At 37.3% G+C, this 16,216-nt stretch overlaps 1 protein-coding gene across 1 annotated transcript in view; it reads left to right on the plus strand.

Annotated features, from left to right (window-relative positions):
- The window catches only part of SGMS2 (sphingomyelin synthase 2), a 115,808-nt gene that overhangs the window by 74,648 nt on the left and 24,944 nt on the right, over positions 1-16,216 (plus strand). The window contains exon 2 of the mRNA XM_053703524.1: positions 10,214-10,846. Coding sequence (XP_053559499.1) covers positions 10,380-10,846 — 467 coding nt within the window. The 5' untranslated portion in view covers positions 10,214-10,379. The remainder of the gene's footprint in view (positions 1-10,213; positions 10,847-16,216) is intronic.

Consider the following 16,216-nt stretch of genomic DNA (forward strand, 5'->3'; position numbering starts at 1 on the left):
AACCCCAAGTATTGATCTAGGCCCATTTTGGTATATTTCATGCCACCATTTCACCGCCAAAAGCAATCAAATAAAAAAAAATTGTTCACTTTTTCAAACTTTAGGTTTTTCACTAAAATTATTTACAAACAGCTTGTGCAATTATGGCACAAATGGTTTTAAATGCTTCTCTGGGATCCCCTTTGTTCATAAATAGCAGACATATATGGCTTTGGCGTTGCTTTTTGGTAATTATAAGGCCGCTAAATGCTGCTGCGCATCACATGTGTATTATGGCCAGCAGTGAAGGGGTTAATTAGGTAGTTTGTAGGGAGCTTGCAGGGTTAATTTTAGCTTTAGTGTAGAGATCAGACTCCCACCTGACACATCCCACCCCCTGATCCCTCCCAAACAGCACTCTTCCCTCCCCCACCCCACAATTGTCCCCGCCATCTTAAGTACTGGCAGAAAGTCTGCCAGTACTAAAATAAAAGGTATAAAAAAAAAAAAAAAAAATTTTTTTTAAGCATATTTACATATGCTGCTATGTAGGGTCCCCCCTTAGCCCCCAACCTCCCTGATCCCCCCAAAATAGCTCCCTAACCCTCCCCCTCTGCCTTATTGGGGCCATCTTGGGTACTGGCAGCTGTCTGCCAGTACCCAGTTTGCAAATAAAAATGTTTTATTTTTTATGTTTTACTTTTTGTTTCTGTAGTGTAGCTTCCCCCCCACAGTCCAATACCCCACCAGCCAAACCGATCACCAAAAAAACCATATTAACCCCTTTGATCCCCACTTCTAACATAAACATTTTCTGTAGGTAGTGGTTCCCACCCGCTCCCTCCCCGTGCACGCGCCCGCCCGGCCTCCCCGTGCACGCGCGCGCGTCCGTGCGCGTCCCCCCGGTCGTCCCCGCCCCCGATCCCGCCCCCCTCCGCATCACAAAGGCCATCGATGGCCGCCACCCACCTCCCATACCGGCTCCCACCCACCAACGAACGTAGCCGTTAATGTCCGGTGCAGAGAGGGCCACAGAGTGGCTCTCTCTGCACCGGATGGCTACAAATGGTTATTGCAGGATGCCTCGATATCGAGGCATCACTGCAATAACCGGAAAGCAGCTGGAAGCGAGCAGGATCGCTTCCAGCTGCTTTCCAAACCGAGGACGTGCAGGGTACGTCCTCAGGCGTTAACTGCCTTTTTTTTGAGGACGTACCCTGCACGTCCTCGGTCATTAAGGGGTTAAAAAAAAAACAAAAAAACTTTGTTTTTGGGGGCAAACTGGATGGCGACAAATAGGTAGCGGGGGGAGGGTTAGAGAGCTGTTTGGGGGGGATCAGGGAGGTGGGGGCTAAGGGGGGGTCCATTACAGCTAAATAAATAATTTTAAAAAGCAAAAACAAATAAAATAAAAAAAACTTTTATTTTAGTACTGGCAGACTTTCTGCCAGTACTTAAGATGGTGGGGACAATTGTGGGGTGGGGGAGGGAAGATTGCTGTTTGGGAGGGATCAGTCAGGTGGGGTGGGATGTGTCAGGTGGGAGGCTGATCTCTACACTAAAGCTAAAATTAACCCTGCAAGCTCCCTACAAGCTACCTAATAAACCCTTCACTTCTGGGCATAAAAATGTAGCGGTCTTATAATTGCCAAAAAGCAACGCCAAAGCCATATATGTCTGCTATTTCTGAACAAAGGGGATCCCAGAGAAGCATTTACAACCATTTGTGCCATAATTGCACAAACTGTTTGTAAATAATTTCAGTGAGAAACCTAAAATTTGTGAAAAAATTAGTAGGAGAAAAAAAATTTGACCGCTTTTGGTGGTGAAATGGTAGCATGAAATATACCAAAATAGGCCTAGATCAATACTTTGGGTTGTCTACTACACTACACTAAAGCTAAAATTAATCCTACAAGCTCCCTAATTAACCCCTTCACTGCTGGACATAATACACGTGTGGTGCGCAGTGGCATTTAGCGGCCTTCTAATTACCAAAAAGCAACAACAAAAGCCATATAAGTCTGCTATTTCTAAACAAAGGGGATCACAGAGAAGCTTTTACAACAATTTCTGCCATAATAGCACAAGCTGTTTGTAAATAATTCCAGTGAGAGACCTAAAATTGTGAAAAATGTAACGTTTTTTTTATTTGATCGCATTTGGCAGTGAAATGGTGGCATGAAATATACCAAAATGGGCCTAGATCAATACTTAGGGGCTCGTTTATCAAGCTCCGGATGGAGCTTGAGGGCCCGTGTTTATGAAGCAGCGGTCTAAAGACCGCTGCTCCATAACCTGTCCATCTGATCTGAGCAGGCGGACAGACATCCACACTTTTTTACAGTGTAAAAGTGTGGTGATTGCTGCAGGGCCAGGGTTAGGAGAGATGTCACCAGCAGTAAGCAGTAGTAGAAGTGTGAGTGACAGAAGGTGAGAGTGAGACTTGTAGGAGCGTGTTTGATTAGAGACAGGAGAGTTAGATGGGGAAGTATTTCTAAAGAGGCAGAGTAGTGAGAGGACAGCATAGGGGATGAGAGAAGGGAGGGAGACATAATGATACTGTGTTGATTATTGATGTTATAAGGGCATGCAGTGAGTTTTAGGAAGATGGCAGACAGAAAGAGCAGAAATGACATAGCGAGCATTTTGCAGGTGTATAGTTAGTAAGGATTTACCTGTTAGTCGGGTCCGCAGTTTCCCCTCCAGTTTCTTAACTCGGCCACTTATAATGCAGAGCCACTTTGAAGCTCAGAGCCAAGGCTTCACAGAGCCAGTGCTCAGCTGTATATAGTAGTGAAATTAGAGTTGGAATGATTTGATTTAAGGCAGCTGTGTTACAAGTAGACTAGTTAGGTAGACTGGAGTTACACACTTGTAAATTAGATGGGGGGGGGGGGAGCAAACGGCTAGGGGATGCACACATAGATTGTACAAGGGAGCTGGTAACAAATATACAGAAAAGTCATAAATTCAGACATCAGAGGAAATGCATACCAGGGTATTGAAAACACATTAAAGGGACGTGGAATAGCAACAAGGGCAAAAAATGCAGAGGAGGAAATGCATACTAGGGTATTGAAAACCATTAAAGGGACATGGAATAGCAACCAGGGCAAAAAATGCAGAAGAGGAAATGTATACCTGTGGAGAGATGAGATGACGAATAGTTAGAACAATGCTTCATGTTGTTAGTAGAGCATTCTAGATGATAGCATTATGGATTTAACTCCAGTTCTTAACTCGGCCACTTATAATCCAGAGCCACTTTGAAGATCAGAGCCAAGGCTTCACAGTGCCAGTGCGCAGTTGTATATAGTAGTGTAATTGGAGTTGGGTAGTGAAATTAGAGTTGGTATCGGGAAATCCTAGGAGAAAAGTTATGCCGTCTGCGAGGAACATGACGCTTGGGTGTCATTGGACCTTCCAACAGGACAATAATCCCAAGCATACCTCAAATACCACGCAGGCTTGGTTGCAGAAGAAGTCCTGGAAGATTCTATAGTGGCCATCACAGTCACCTGACTTGAACCCCATAGAAAATCTCTGGAGGGATTTGAATAAGGAGGTTGCAACACGCAAACCCAAGATTGAACTGGAGGCCATTGCTCATTAGGAATGGGCTAAGATTCCTCAGGAACACTGCCAGAAGCTGGTGTCTGGCTATGTATCTCGTTTGCAGCAGGTCATAACAGCAAAATGGTGCTCTACTAAGTACTAAAGATGCTTGCCATGAAGGGGTTAAATAATTTTAAGACTGCAGAATTCATTAAAAGTTGCATTTTCAGTTGAATTTGGGGAAACCACTTGAAGCAGTCGTTTCAATATATCACACAAAATACACACAAACGCCCAGCTCATTAAGGTTTATTGTTAAGAGTTTTTCTTCGTTCTTTATTAAAAATGGCCATTGCATAGATAGCAAATATATGGGCGTTCCATGACAGTAACATGCATAGCAGTGGAGAAACTTTGCAGGAAAGTGTTAATGTTCTAAACCATACACGCTAGCTTAGATACATTTTTATGCAGAAAAGTGTGTTAACCCTTTGCGGTAGATATATGCAACTCTATAAAGTGTGGTTTCCCAAAACCCACACTGAAAAAATATTAAGTATACACAATTAGAGTGCGCTAAAACAGCTCTACCTATAAAGTAATAGCACTATATAGAATATAAATATAAATAAAAGTATGCTATAAAATGTGTTATATTTCAAACAATACAAAATATAAAATATTAACAAATTTAATAAATCTATAATTAAATTTTATTATTTATTACATAAAATTGAACAGTTGTATATAAGGTGCACCTTATTCAATATATATTACAATCAAATATTTAAAATCACTAAGAAATCTCAATTGACCAAAGATATCTCCCCAATACTTCTTACTCAGTATTTGATAAAATGGCTTTGTTGCAAAAAGATATATGCTGGCTTTGTTGCAAATATTTATACTGAGAAGTGTAACAAAATTCGTTGTCAACAAAAATGTCCTCTGATACAATATATCATTTAGACCGTTAGAAGACTTTCCAATAAAAACAATGAAAAAGCAGTTTGTTATTTTTGGGGTACCCCTTATTGGAGACAATTACTATTCAGAGTCAATTGTTAGGTGGCGGTGTATCCTCTATTTGCATAGATATATATAAGCAGTTTTTGTTTTTTGAATCCCAAGTTGGAAGTTTTAACAGCACTCACCAGAATCAAGGTGAACCGTTACTTTAATCCTCACGTGGACAAAATCCGTTGGGCTGGCCAGCTTCGGTAACGGAACTTTCTCCTGCTTACTCCTGTGTACTGCATTCTCTGTGGGGAGCGGAACTCCACAATAAGAATAAGCGGACATTGTGCTAACAAATTACTTGTGCTCCTGGTAGCATTTGTAGTTGATTGTAGACTTATTATGAATAAGATATATATGGAAAGATAAGGAAGTTTTTTGAAACCACTTACACCGGCAACCTGGTAAGGCTATTGGTGCGGCAAAAAGGTCACGTGAGGATTAAAGTAACGGTTCACCTTGAAACGCCAGACAGACGCCGCAAAGAAAAAGCTGATCCGGGGAAAGGTAACACTATTTCAAGCCTTTCGGATTCTGGTGAGTGCTGTTAAAACTTCCAACTTGGGATTCAAAAAACAAAAACTGCTTATATATATCTATGCAAATAGAGGATACACCGCCACCTAACAATTGACTCTGAATAGTAATTGTCTCCAATAAGGGGTACCCCAAAAATAACAAACTGCTTTTTCATTGTTTTTATTGGAAAGTCTTCTAACGGTCTAAATGATATATTGTATCAGAGGACATTTTTGTTGACAACGAATTTTGTTACACTTCTCAGTATAAATATTTGCAACAAAGCCAGCATATATCTTTTTGCAACAAAGCCATTTTATCAAATACTGAGTAAGAAGTATTGGGGAGATATCTTTGGTCAATTGAGATTTCTTAGTGATTTTAAATATTTGATTGTAATATATATTGAATAAGGTGCACCTTATATACAGCTGTTCAATTTTATGTAATAAATAATAAAATTTAATTATAGATTTATTAAATTTGTTAATATTTTATATTTTGTATTGTTTGAAATATAACACATTTTATAGCATACTCTTATTTATATTTATATTCTATATAGTGCTATTACTTTATAGGTAGAGCTGTTTTAACGCACTCTAATTGTGTATACTTAATAGATACATTTTTACACATACATGTCTCGTCACCCTTTCAGTGGTGAGATAGCCGTTGTAAAAAATATACTGCATTTACTGTGCAGATGAGTTTGCATATGTATTATTTGAGCTATTAAAAACAATCCATTTTCAGATTTATATGTTGTGTTGTGTTTTAAAAACATTCCCCCTCCACACTGCTGAAATTTGCTTTCACTGGTGTTGTGCTCGGAATGTTCAAAGGCAGCGAGCACTATAGTTCCCTATAGAAGGCACATTACCACTCATCTGTACAGTGAGGGTCAGCCCATTTTTTATAATCTATAGAAGGCACATTACCACTCATCTGTACAGTGAGGGTCAGCCCATTTTTTATAATCTATAGAAGGCACATTACCACTCATCTGTACAGTGAGGGTCAGCCCTTTTTTTATAATCTATAGAAGGCACATTACCACTCATCTGTACAGTGAGGGTCAGCCCTTTTTTTTTATAATTTTTTGCCCTTTGTGAAACTGAAATGATAATTTTTCAGCAAACCTGGAGATCTTTAGAAAATCGGGGCCCGACATGATAATATAAGCTACAAAGATAGACATTAATACATCTGCCCCATTAAAGCCCTGTGTTTTCAGGGTTACTCCCAGACAAAATAGAGGAAATAAAAGCAAAGGTGTGTAAAAAAAAATGCATATTAATCATACCCTGAGGTCACTCCAGGAAATCTTTCTCAATAGACATTCTGTTCTATGTAATACCTAAGTGATTAACCCACTAGTCTATTTTATGAATGGATATTTTTTCTATTGTGATATAATTAGAAAATGCAGTACAATATATCTGTGTTAGATGGAAGAGTTTAAATTGAAAGGATTAAAGATCTCGTCAAAATTTGTGCTAAACAAAACAGGCCAATCGATGTAAGAGTAATACAAATAACTTACTTTTATAATAAAATGAAGCTTGTGTTTCTTAAAAATAAATAATTTTATTTGCATTGTGACATAATGTAAGATAGTGCTCCCTTGTGAATATTAAAATCGTCTGTTGCCGCTGTATAACGCATGCGCAGTACTCCAATGCCTGTAGCACACTGGACTCCGTGAAGATTATACTTCCATTCCATATTACTGGCTTAGTGCATGCCCACTTTGAATTTCCCACTTTGGTGCTTTGTTTTAATTGCGCAGCGCTGTGACATAGATTTACATAGAAAATACAAAGATGCACTCATAACATTAGGTCTTCTAACTGGAATCTGAGGGACTGTCCCTAAGTCTTGATGTTATTAAAATAAATGTATATAATAAATTAAAGTAATACATACATCATGTTACTTATTATATAATTTGATTTAATTGGCTCTATTTATTAAACAGCGAATGCTGCTTTGGAGCCCCATTGTTTCAGGTCCGCTTGAAATGGAAGTTAAGAAGCAGCGGACTGAAATCCTCCCGATCCGATCGGGATGATTGACGCCAGTGAGCAGGGGCGGCATTGCACAAGCATTTCACCAGAAATGCTTGTGCAATATTAAATGCTGACAGCATATGCTGTCGGCATTTTGCGAGGTCGAGCAGACATGATTCGCTAGAGCGAATTATGTCCACTCAACCTTTGTTAAATCTACCCCAATGGTTGCTCGTTAGTCCAGGGGGATTAGTTTTTAGGAGAATGATATTCTTACCAAATATACAGCAGCAGGACTTCAGAACCACTTTGAGACTTCAATAATACAGCAGCCAACTAAGTACTGAGGGTGACGTCACATGCCCAACTAACGCATGCGCATTGGCAAGTTCTCTGCACCCTGCTGCTACCCAGGTAGACCTCCTGGGGGAGGGTTGGAAAAAGTTTAATTTTTAATTTAAAATTATGACTAAATGAGAGAGATTTAAAAAATGAAGGTGTTTTGATGAAAAGTATATTTTACATAGATATTTAAAATCGAAAGCACTTTAAATTGTGAGTTTCATATACCTTTAATTTACAGATTTTCCATGCTTTTTAATAGTTGATTGGAAACTTAAACTCTGTCATTAACATGAATGTATGTGTGTGTGTGTGTGCATATATATATATATATATATATATATATATATATATATATATATATATATATGTATACTGTGTGTATGTGTATATATATATATATATATATATATATATATATATATATATATATATATATATATATAATATATAATATACAATTGTCCCCTACATTAAAAAGTAAGACATTTTAGAATCGGTAAAGTTTAAATATATTTCTTAAAGGGAATGAACAAATGAAATGGGCAATTTAGATAGCATTGAGTAAATAATACTTTTTTGTTGTGGCATTAAAAGCTGTGGTTACTTGTTTTACAAGTAAAATTCATTCATACAAAAGTATACAACAAATACTGTAATGTTTTTGTAATTATAAGTGGAAAGCACTTTAAGAGACGAAAACACTTTGAGCAAAACTTGGAGTATAATTTGTGGTTGGAAATATGTAGATCATTTTAGTAAGATCAAACAAGAAACAATTTGTACAAGCAGAACAATTTGCCCTGTACTTGGTGCTTCTAATTTTAGGTAGATCAATTTAAACCAATGATTATCAGATTCACTTCAAAGGTTGTGCGTGGGACAGATTGGAGCTTTACATTTAGACAATTGTTGTACGATTGTAAGAGAAAGGTGTATAGTGGGGCGTGAGAGTTTTGCTCAAGTTCTGCAACCAAACTACGTACAACACCCTTAAAGGGACAGTCTAGTCCAAAATAAACTTTTATGATTCAGATAGGGCATGTCATTTTTAACAACTTTGCAATTTACTTTTATCAGCAATTTGGCTTTGTTCTCTTGGTATTCTTAGTTGAAAGCTAAACCTAGGTAGGCTCATATGCTAATTTCTTAGACCTTGAAGGCCGCCTCTTATGTAAATGCATTTTGACAGTTTTTCACCACTAGAGGGCATTAGTTCATGTGTGTCACATAGATAATGTGCTCACACTTGGAGTTACTTAGAAGCCAGCACTAATTGGCAACACACAGAATAGTCAACACTTACTTGGATGCACACTGCTAAGCTAAAAGCGTAGACGTGAAGAGTTTGTTACAGCATTTGTCCAAACAGTGATAAACCCAGGAACCACTTTATGGTTTCTTCTTACCTTGATCCTAATCTGCAGCCATCACATGCTGACTTTCAACTAAACACACTGAGAACTCCCATGAGGGTCACAACTATTTGTAACCTCCCCTAGACATATACAACCCCAGAAGCCAACTGCACTCTTAAACCAGAGTGGGTATGTATGTATATATATATATATATATATATATATATATATATATATATATTCTATTCCACTTTTTCCATGGGTGTTCATATGTTTTGTTAGTTTTTTTATTTTATAATTTAAACCTATTTACTTTCCAATTTATTTTAACAAAAAATAAATAAAATAAAAATATATAAAAAAAATTATTTCATTTTCTATACCTTCCAGTTCATTAGAAGTTCAGGATTATATAAACTACCTGGATTATGAGATATAACTGGAACAGCAAGGTTTTTCTTTCTTATTTTCTACATACTTTCTAGGTAAAATAATGTATTTACAGTGTACAGCAGTGTTCCTCAAACTTTTTGTAGCAAGTACCCCTGTAGGCATTCATTTGATTTCTAGGTACCCCAACTGTAGCACACTACTGATCTTTTACTTAAATTGTGTATCACTTGATTTCACAAGCTTGTATCAGCTATATTAATAAAGTAAATATATAGGAATCTATTTATTTTTTGTTTTCCGGAATGTAATATTTGGCAATATTACCACAGAGAGTAATAAACACATAAAACACAGATATATATAGTCCATTGATATTAATAATTAGATGCAGTTACTGAGCTTCTTAAATTAAAACAGAGAAAAATAAACTATTTCCTGCATGATGAGGAAAGTAATATTTATGGTACCATCTTTCTATTTTTAATGACCATTTCATGCACAGTTTACCTGTCTTGTATTACTGCGGCATACTTCAGTATGATGCACTTTACCTATTTCACAGTGGCACATTTAACTGCCACTTTACTCTGTGACAATTGGTCACAGTAATACATTTTTCAGTAAAAATCCAACTCCAGCCCTCATATGTCACTAAGAAGCCAGATCTAAGCCTATCTAAGGTTTTACTAATTTTTGGTGAATCAGTGATTGAGCAGTGGTCCCACCTAGGCAGGGAAATACTCACACTCTGCCGTGTTAGAAGTGCTTGAGAGTAGAAATGAGAAACACCGCTTTCTTTGATATGTCATGTTTACAATAGCTACATCAGGAAAAAAAGAATGAAGACCAATCCCTGGAGTACCCCTTGCCTATGCCCCAAGTACTCCCAGGGGTACACGTACCACAGGTTGAGAAACTAGGGTGTAAAGAACTCCAAAAGTGACTTGATAAACAAACATGAATTTAAAGAAATGATGTAACACTAGATAAATACTGACACAATATACTTTAATGTATTTCCTCTTTTTTTAACAGATGATTGCATAGCAAGCTGAAGAAAACAAAAGGAATTATTCTTTGAGTCTGTGGACAACGTTGTGACCCAAAGCTGCAGAAGGAAGCATATATACAAATTATTTTATCCAAATACTTTTATCATACAGAGGTCTTATGAGAACAAGTTAATGAAGGATCTGTCATAATGACTTTGACACAAATGGATATTATAGAGACTGCAAAGATAGAAGAACCAATAAGTCAGAATCATGATACACCAAATGGATTCCCAAGATCAGTTTCTTCAAACAGTGAAGATGACAAAAATATCAAGAACAAGTCAAAGGGTCTTTCCAATGGCTTGCGAAAAGGTGCCAAGAAGTACCCGGACTATATTCAGATATCTATGCCAGCAGACGCTAAGAACAAATTTCCATTGGAATGGTGGAAAACTGGCATTGCATTTGTGTACGCTTTGTTTAATATGATACTAACGACTGTCATGATCACTGTGGTACATGAACGAGTGCCTCCAAAGGAGGTGAGCCCTCCGCTACCAGACAAATTTTTTGACTACATAGATCGTGTAACATGGGCCTTTTCTGTATCAGAAATAAATGGGATGGTTCTAGTTGGAATTTGGTTAATCCAATGGCTGTTCCTTAGATATAAGTAAGTACAACATAATAATATCCACTGTTACATAGTTGTGATATTAAGGATTTGTTTATATATATATATATAAAGGGATACAATAGTCAAAACATGTTTTCTGTTCTATCTATAAAAAATAGAATGTTTTTAAAGGTGTTACAGTCCTTTGTTTTTTATAATTTGTATGTTCCTGTACTGAATAAGCCAACTTTTTGGCCCTAAAATCCCATGAACAGCAGAGTTCTGTGAGCCAGTTGTACACAGTCATGGAATTCCTGTAGGTTTTACTTTAGATTTAAAAAAGCTTTTACACCAAAATATTTTAACAATTAAATGCTTCTCTTTCATGTATACATGATAGCATTTCTTTAAAGTGCCATGTCCCTTTAAGCATTATTTGATCCTAAAAATATTTTGAATCCCAGTATGTAAATAGAAGTCCCAAATGAAGCTTTTAGTCCACATATGGGGGCATATTTATCAAGCTCCGTATGGAGCTTGATGCCCCGTGTTTCTGGCGAGTCTTCAGACTCGCCAGAAACAGCAGTTATGAAACAGTGGTCACAAAGACTGCTGCTACATAGCCTGTCCGCCTGCTCTGAGCAGGCGGACAGACATCACCGGAAATCAACCTGATCGAGTACGATCGGGTTGATTGACACCCCCTGCTGGCGGCCCATTGGCCTCGAGACTGCAGAGGGCGGCGTTGCACCAGCAGCTCTTGTGAGCTGCTGGTGCAATGCTGAATACGGCGAGCGTATTGCTCGCCGTATTCAGCGAGGTCTGGCAGACCTGATCCGCACTGTCGGATCAGGTCCGCCAGACTTTCATAAATAGGGGCCATGCTCTTTGTTAATTTCCACATCTGTCTAACTCAGCAAAAGAAATAATATATATATATATATATATATATATATATATATATATATATATATATATATATATATATATATATATATATATTAATAACATTTATTTTTATAAGCTTTCCAAGAGCAAACATACAAAAAGGATAGGAACAGGTCAAGGAATTAAAAGAAATGGATATACGTTTTCACATATGGACATAGAAGTTGACTCTTGTAGTTGTATATGTCCTGATAAAAGAGTCCACTCACTCTTTTTTCCAGCTGTTTTCCTAATTCCTAATTCAAACCTAACAATCCAAACCAAAAATAACAAAACTGTAACCAATAACCTTCTAATGATAGACTACTGATAATTATAAAATATATATAAAGTTCATGAACAGGTGTATATAGGTGCTGATGCTCGCTTCCCCCTTCTCAAGATTCCCCAATATATATATCTCTCTCCTTTCTAACAGTTACCAAATCATTTATTTTATTGTCTGTTGTCCTAATAGTCAAATGCCCATTGTCCTGTGAGATGTTTCTGTGTTTCACAGTGGATAAATTATCTGTTTTTGAGTCTCCAAGGGCAAAGAAAGAATGAAAAGATCACATTTGTTTATGAATTCTTTGGTTCTTATGCACGTTATTCCAGGGTGTCTAATTTTTCATGCGTTAATTGTTAACTCAAATTTACCTTTAATTCCCCTAAAGTTGGTACCTTTTGTGATGCCCAGTATTTAAATATCAGTTTCCTAGCTAAAAGGATTACATTGATTGATAAATATTTTGTTGGTCTTACTGTTTTGGGTGTTATAAATAAAAGAACTTCCTTATCCCCAAGGGGATGGTGAGGTTTATGACTTTTCTCAACCAGTATTCTAACAAAGCCCAGAAGTGTCTGATGTGAGTGCAGAGCCTGAGAAAATGTATGAAGTCTGGGTTGAGGAATCTACATTTCGGGCAAACACTGTCAATGCCTTTTTTCTGCATTTCTGTCAATTTTTTGGAGTTTTATATATGCTCTGTGTAAAAGCTTTGTGTGAGCTTCACGTAACTCAGTGGCTAGAGTCACTCTTCTAACCAATTGGAAACTATTTGTAATCATTTAAGTTGAAGTTTGTTCTTCCACGGTAGTAGACCACATCTCAGCTAAGGAGTCTATATTATGTTTCTCTAGTGGCTGTATTAGAATTTTATACATTAGGGATATATAATGTATGCCATTTTTAAATAAGGTTATGCAGGTATCAATTCTATTGTGTCATTCAGTGAACTCCTCTCCCCAAATCAATTTTTTAACATAATGCAAAATGGTGTACCGCAGGTAATAATTATACTTCCCATAAACTTTGAAAGGAGCAAATTGACACACTGATCTAAGTCCCCTCTCCAGCCATGTAGCAAAACATTTAGTAGTAAATCCTGCAATGAAGCTAGGATTGCCCTGTATTGGTAGATATCCAGAAAAGGTATTATCCACCTTAATCTATTTGCATATACTCCTCTAAGCTCTTAGAGGATCGCTGATCAGTAAGAAAGGCTCAGCAATTCCTGAGTCCTGGGATCCAGAGAGATGAGAAAGCATTGCCAATGACCAGGGGGCAACCATCTCTCCATCCAAGCCAGAAACACTGAAACACCCCCACCACTCAGCCAGTCTAGAACAATTTTCTCTAGTGCTGCCCAATAATAGAGTTCCATAGTGGGTAAATCAAACCCAACCTGACCTGTTTCACATGTTAGTTTCTTTAGGTTAATCTTGTGTTTTTTCTTTTGCCATATAAAGTCAAGTATCAACTTATTTATCTGGTTCAGATCTGATTGTTTTAATGATAGAGGGAGCATCTAAAAAATATATAGAATTCTAGGGAACACTATCATTTTAACAAGATTGATCCTGCCTGAGAAAGAAAGGGGCAACATTTCTCAAGATCTAAGTTGGACAGCGATAGATGTGGACAGGCTTAAAATTGAGTTCATACCATAGTGATTTCTAGTCTAAGTATTTAAAATGATCCTTCACTATCTTAAATTGGTAGTTAGAAAAGTTTTTCTTTGGTTAATCTGATAACTCGATTGTTAGCTTTTGGATTTGGTACAATCAAGATCATATCATCCACATTTAGCGAGAGATGTAGTGTCTCTGATCTTATCTTTTAAACCCTCAATTTTGCTTCTGATTTTTAAAGCTAGTGGTTCTAGTGCAAAGATCAAATAGAAGGGGGGGCAATGGGCAACTCTGTCTAGTTCCTCTGTTGAGTCAAAAAGTGTCAGATACCAAACCATTTATAACTAGGGATGCCTGAGGGGTAGAGTATAGTTCTACTTGAAGAGAGCATGGGAATCTCCATTTATTGACTTTCCGTTCGGGTATCTAGAGTAAGTTGAATGGGCGAGTGGTCAGAGTCATATCGAGTATTTCTACTAGGTTCACCTGAGGAACCAGTGAGGGGAAGATAAGGAAATAATCAATGCGTGAAAAGTTGTGTTTCGCTGCAGAAAGGCGCGTATAGCTTCTCACCTCAGGATTTTTATCCCTCCAAATATTTCGTAAATGCAACGTATTTTGAAAATTAGCTAGAAATCGAGAGTCCCGTCGCGAGTATTTAATATCAATTGGAAGATGTTTGGGAGAATCAGGATTTCAAAACCAATCTAAAGGTGTCTGAGGTACAATATTAAAATTTTACATTGTGGCCATAGATTGCACAACCCACATTTTTCTCAAGGGGATTACTGGGGTACTCCTTCCCCCAATATTTATTTTCAGAATTCAATTATAATAGTTTTAAAAAAATATTAGTAATAAAAAATTAGTAATAAAAAACAACCCAATTTCATCCATGACTCCCTTTCACAGTGTAAAAATGATTAGCCATAGTGTGTCACTAAAAACCATTCTAAGGAGGGCAGCTAAAATGGTACATTATCTAGAAAATAAAAGCTGCAATGAAAAAATACTTTGTGACCTTAAAAAAGAATAGCTGTGATACAGCTGCATCACCTTAGCAGCAGAACCATACCCTTAATTTGTAGCTGACCAGCTCCAGCTGCTGTAGTCCACCGGGAGATTTCCTGGTGCCTTGGTAGGCCAATTTGGCCTTGATAATAATGAATCGGCCCTCATTGTCTATTTCCTTTTTTATTATATTATATGGAAGTTGTTTTTTAAAAAAAGGATAGCTATCCCTCTCCGTGACTCATATGGAGTGTAAATTACTTCTGAGACCCATTCCTGTTTTAATTTTTTGGTGTCCTATTTGCAAAAAATGTGTCTCTTCTAATATAGGAATGTCTATATATTTTTTTAATGGGTTTTTATAATTGCCTTATGTTTGATGGGGTTGTAATGCCTCCCACATTCCATGCAACTATTTTAATTGTTGAACCTCTCATTTACAGTTATTAATGTGACTAAAGTGAAAGGAGAGTTCCTTAGGTGTAGCAGTCTACAGTCGTACCCACTGTACCAGTCGGAGGGTGTAGAGTTTCCCAACCTGCAGACTATCAACTGAAAGCAATGTAAAAAAGGCAGAAAAAGTAATAGCCACAACATCAATAAAGGTGCAAAAAGAAGGTTATTAGTAACTTCTAGAACATATAAATTGATAATAAAATTTAACAATAGTACAACCATATAGCCTAATATAGTAAACATAAATTGAAATGAACTTATCCCCTCACCCAAGATAGGGAGTCATAACTTTATTATGTTTAACTACAACTTCAGACAACATCCCCTCATTTCATACCAGCAGAGTCATACACCTTGTTTTCATATCCGGCAGCTAATACGTATATAGCAGAAGAAACGCTATATCAAGAGTCCTGTGTTCCTTATTCAGTTTCTTTTTCCGGATCCTCTTTCTGTTTTTCCCTGTCCAGGAAGGACTGTAGTTGTTTTTGTATGTCAAAGAATTTGTGACCCGCATTAGTCTCAACTTGGCCAGGTACAGTAAAGCTATTAGCTACTGTTCGTCCTTGATTAATGAGTTTTTTTCAGTAAGACGCAAACTCCCTTCTTTTTCTTGTGATTTCAATAGAGTAGTCCTGGAAGATTAGAAGCTTTTTGCTTGGATACAGACGTGTGCCAGCTTGTCAATGCACAATCTCCTCCTGCATTCCCCCCTCTGTGTGCCCTTTCCACTTGTCATGGTTTTGCAGTTTTAGGTATTTTAAGGAGTTGCAGTAATGACTTCTCAGCAAATTCCAAAAGAGTAGAACAGATTTAGGCAAACCCACTATACACAGATTATTCCTGTGTGATCTGTTTTCATTTTGTTTTTGCAGGTTAGTAATATATGTGAATTGGAACCTTTGCAAGTCCTCCACTTCAGATATGCGATTTTCAGCTCTTGTGAGTCTAGTGGAGTATTGATTGAAATCAGTAGCCAAAGAATCCACTCACGACTGCAGTTTTTCTATTTTGGGGAGAAAGAGCACTGAGAGTTGTGCAACAATTGGATGTGCCTCAATGGCTGCAGCGTTTGCTTCAGTGTCCCTACCATCTGGAGCATTATGAACTTCAACTTTC

This window comes from Bombina bombina, chromosome 2 (genome assembly GCF_027579735.1).
Source record: "Bombina bombina isolate aBomBom1 chromosome 2, aBomBom1.pri, whole genome shotgun sequence".
Lineage (NCBI taxonomy): Eukaryota > Metazoa > Chordata > Amphibia > Anura > Bombinatoridae > Bombina > Bombina bombina.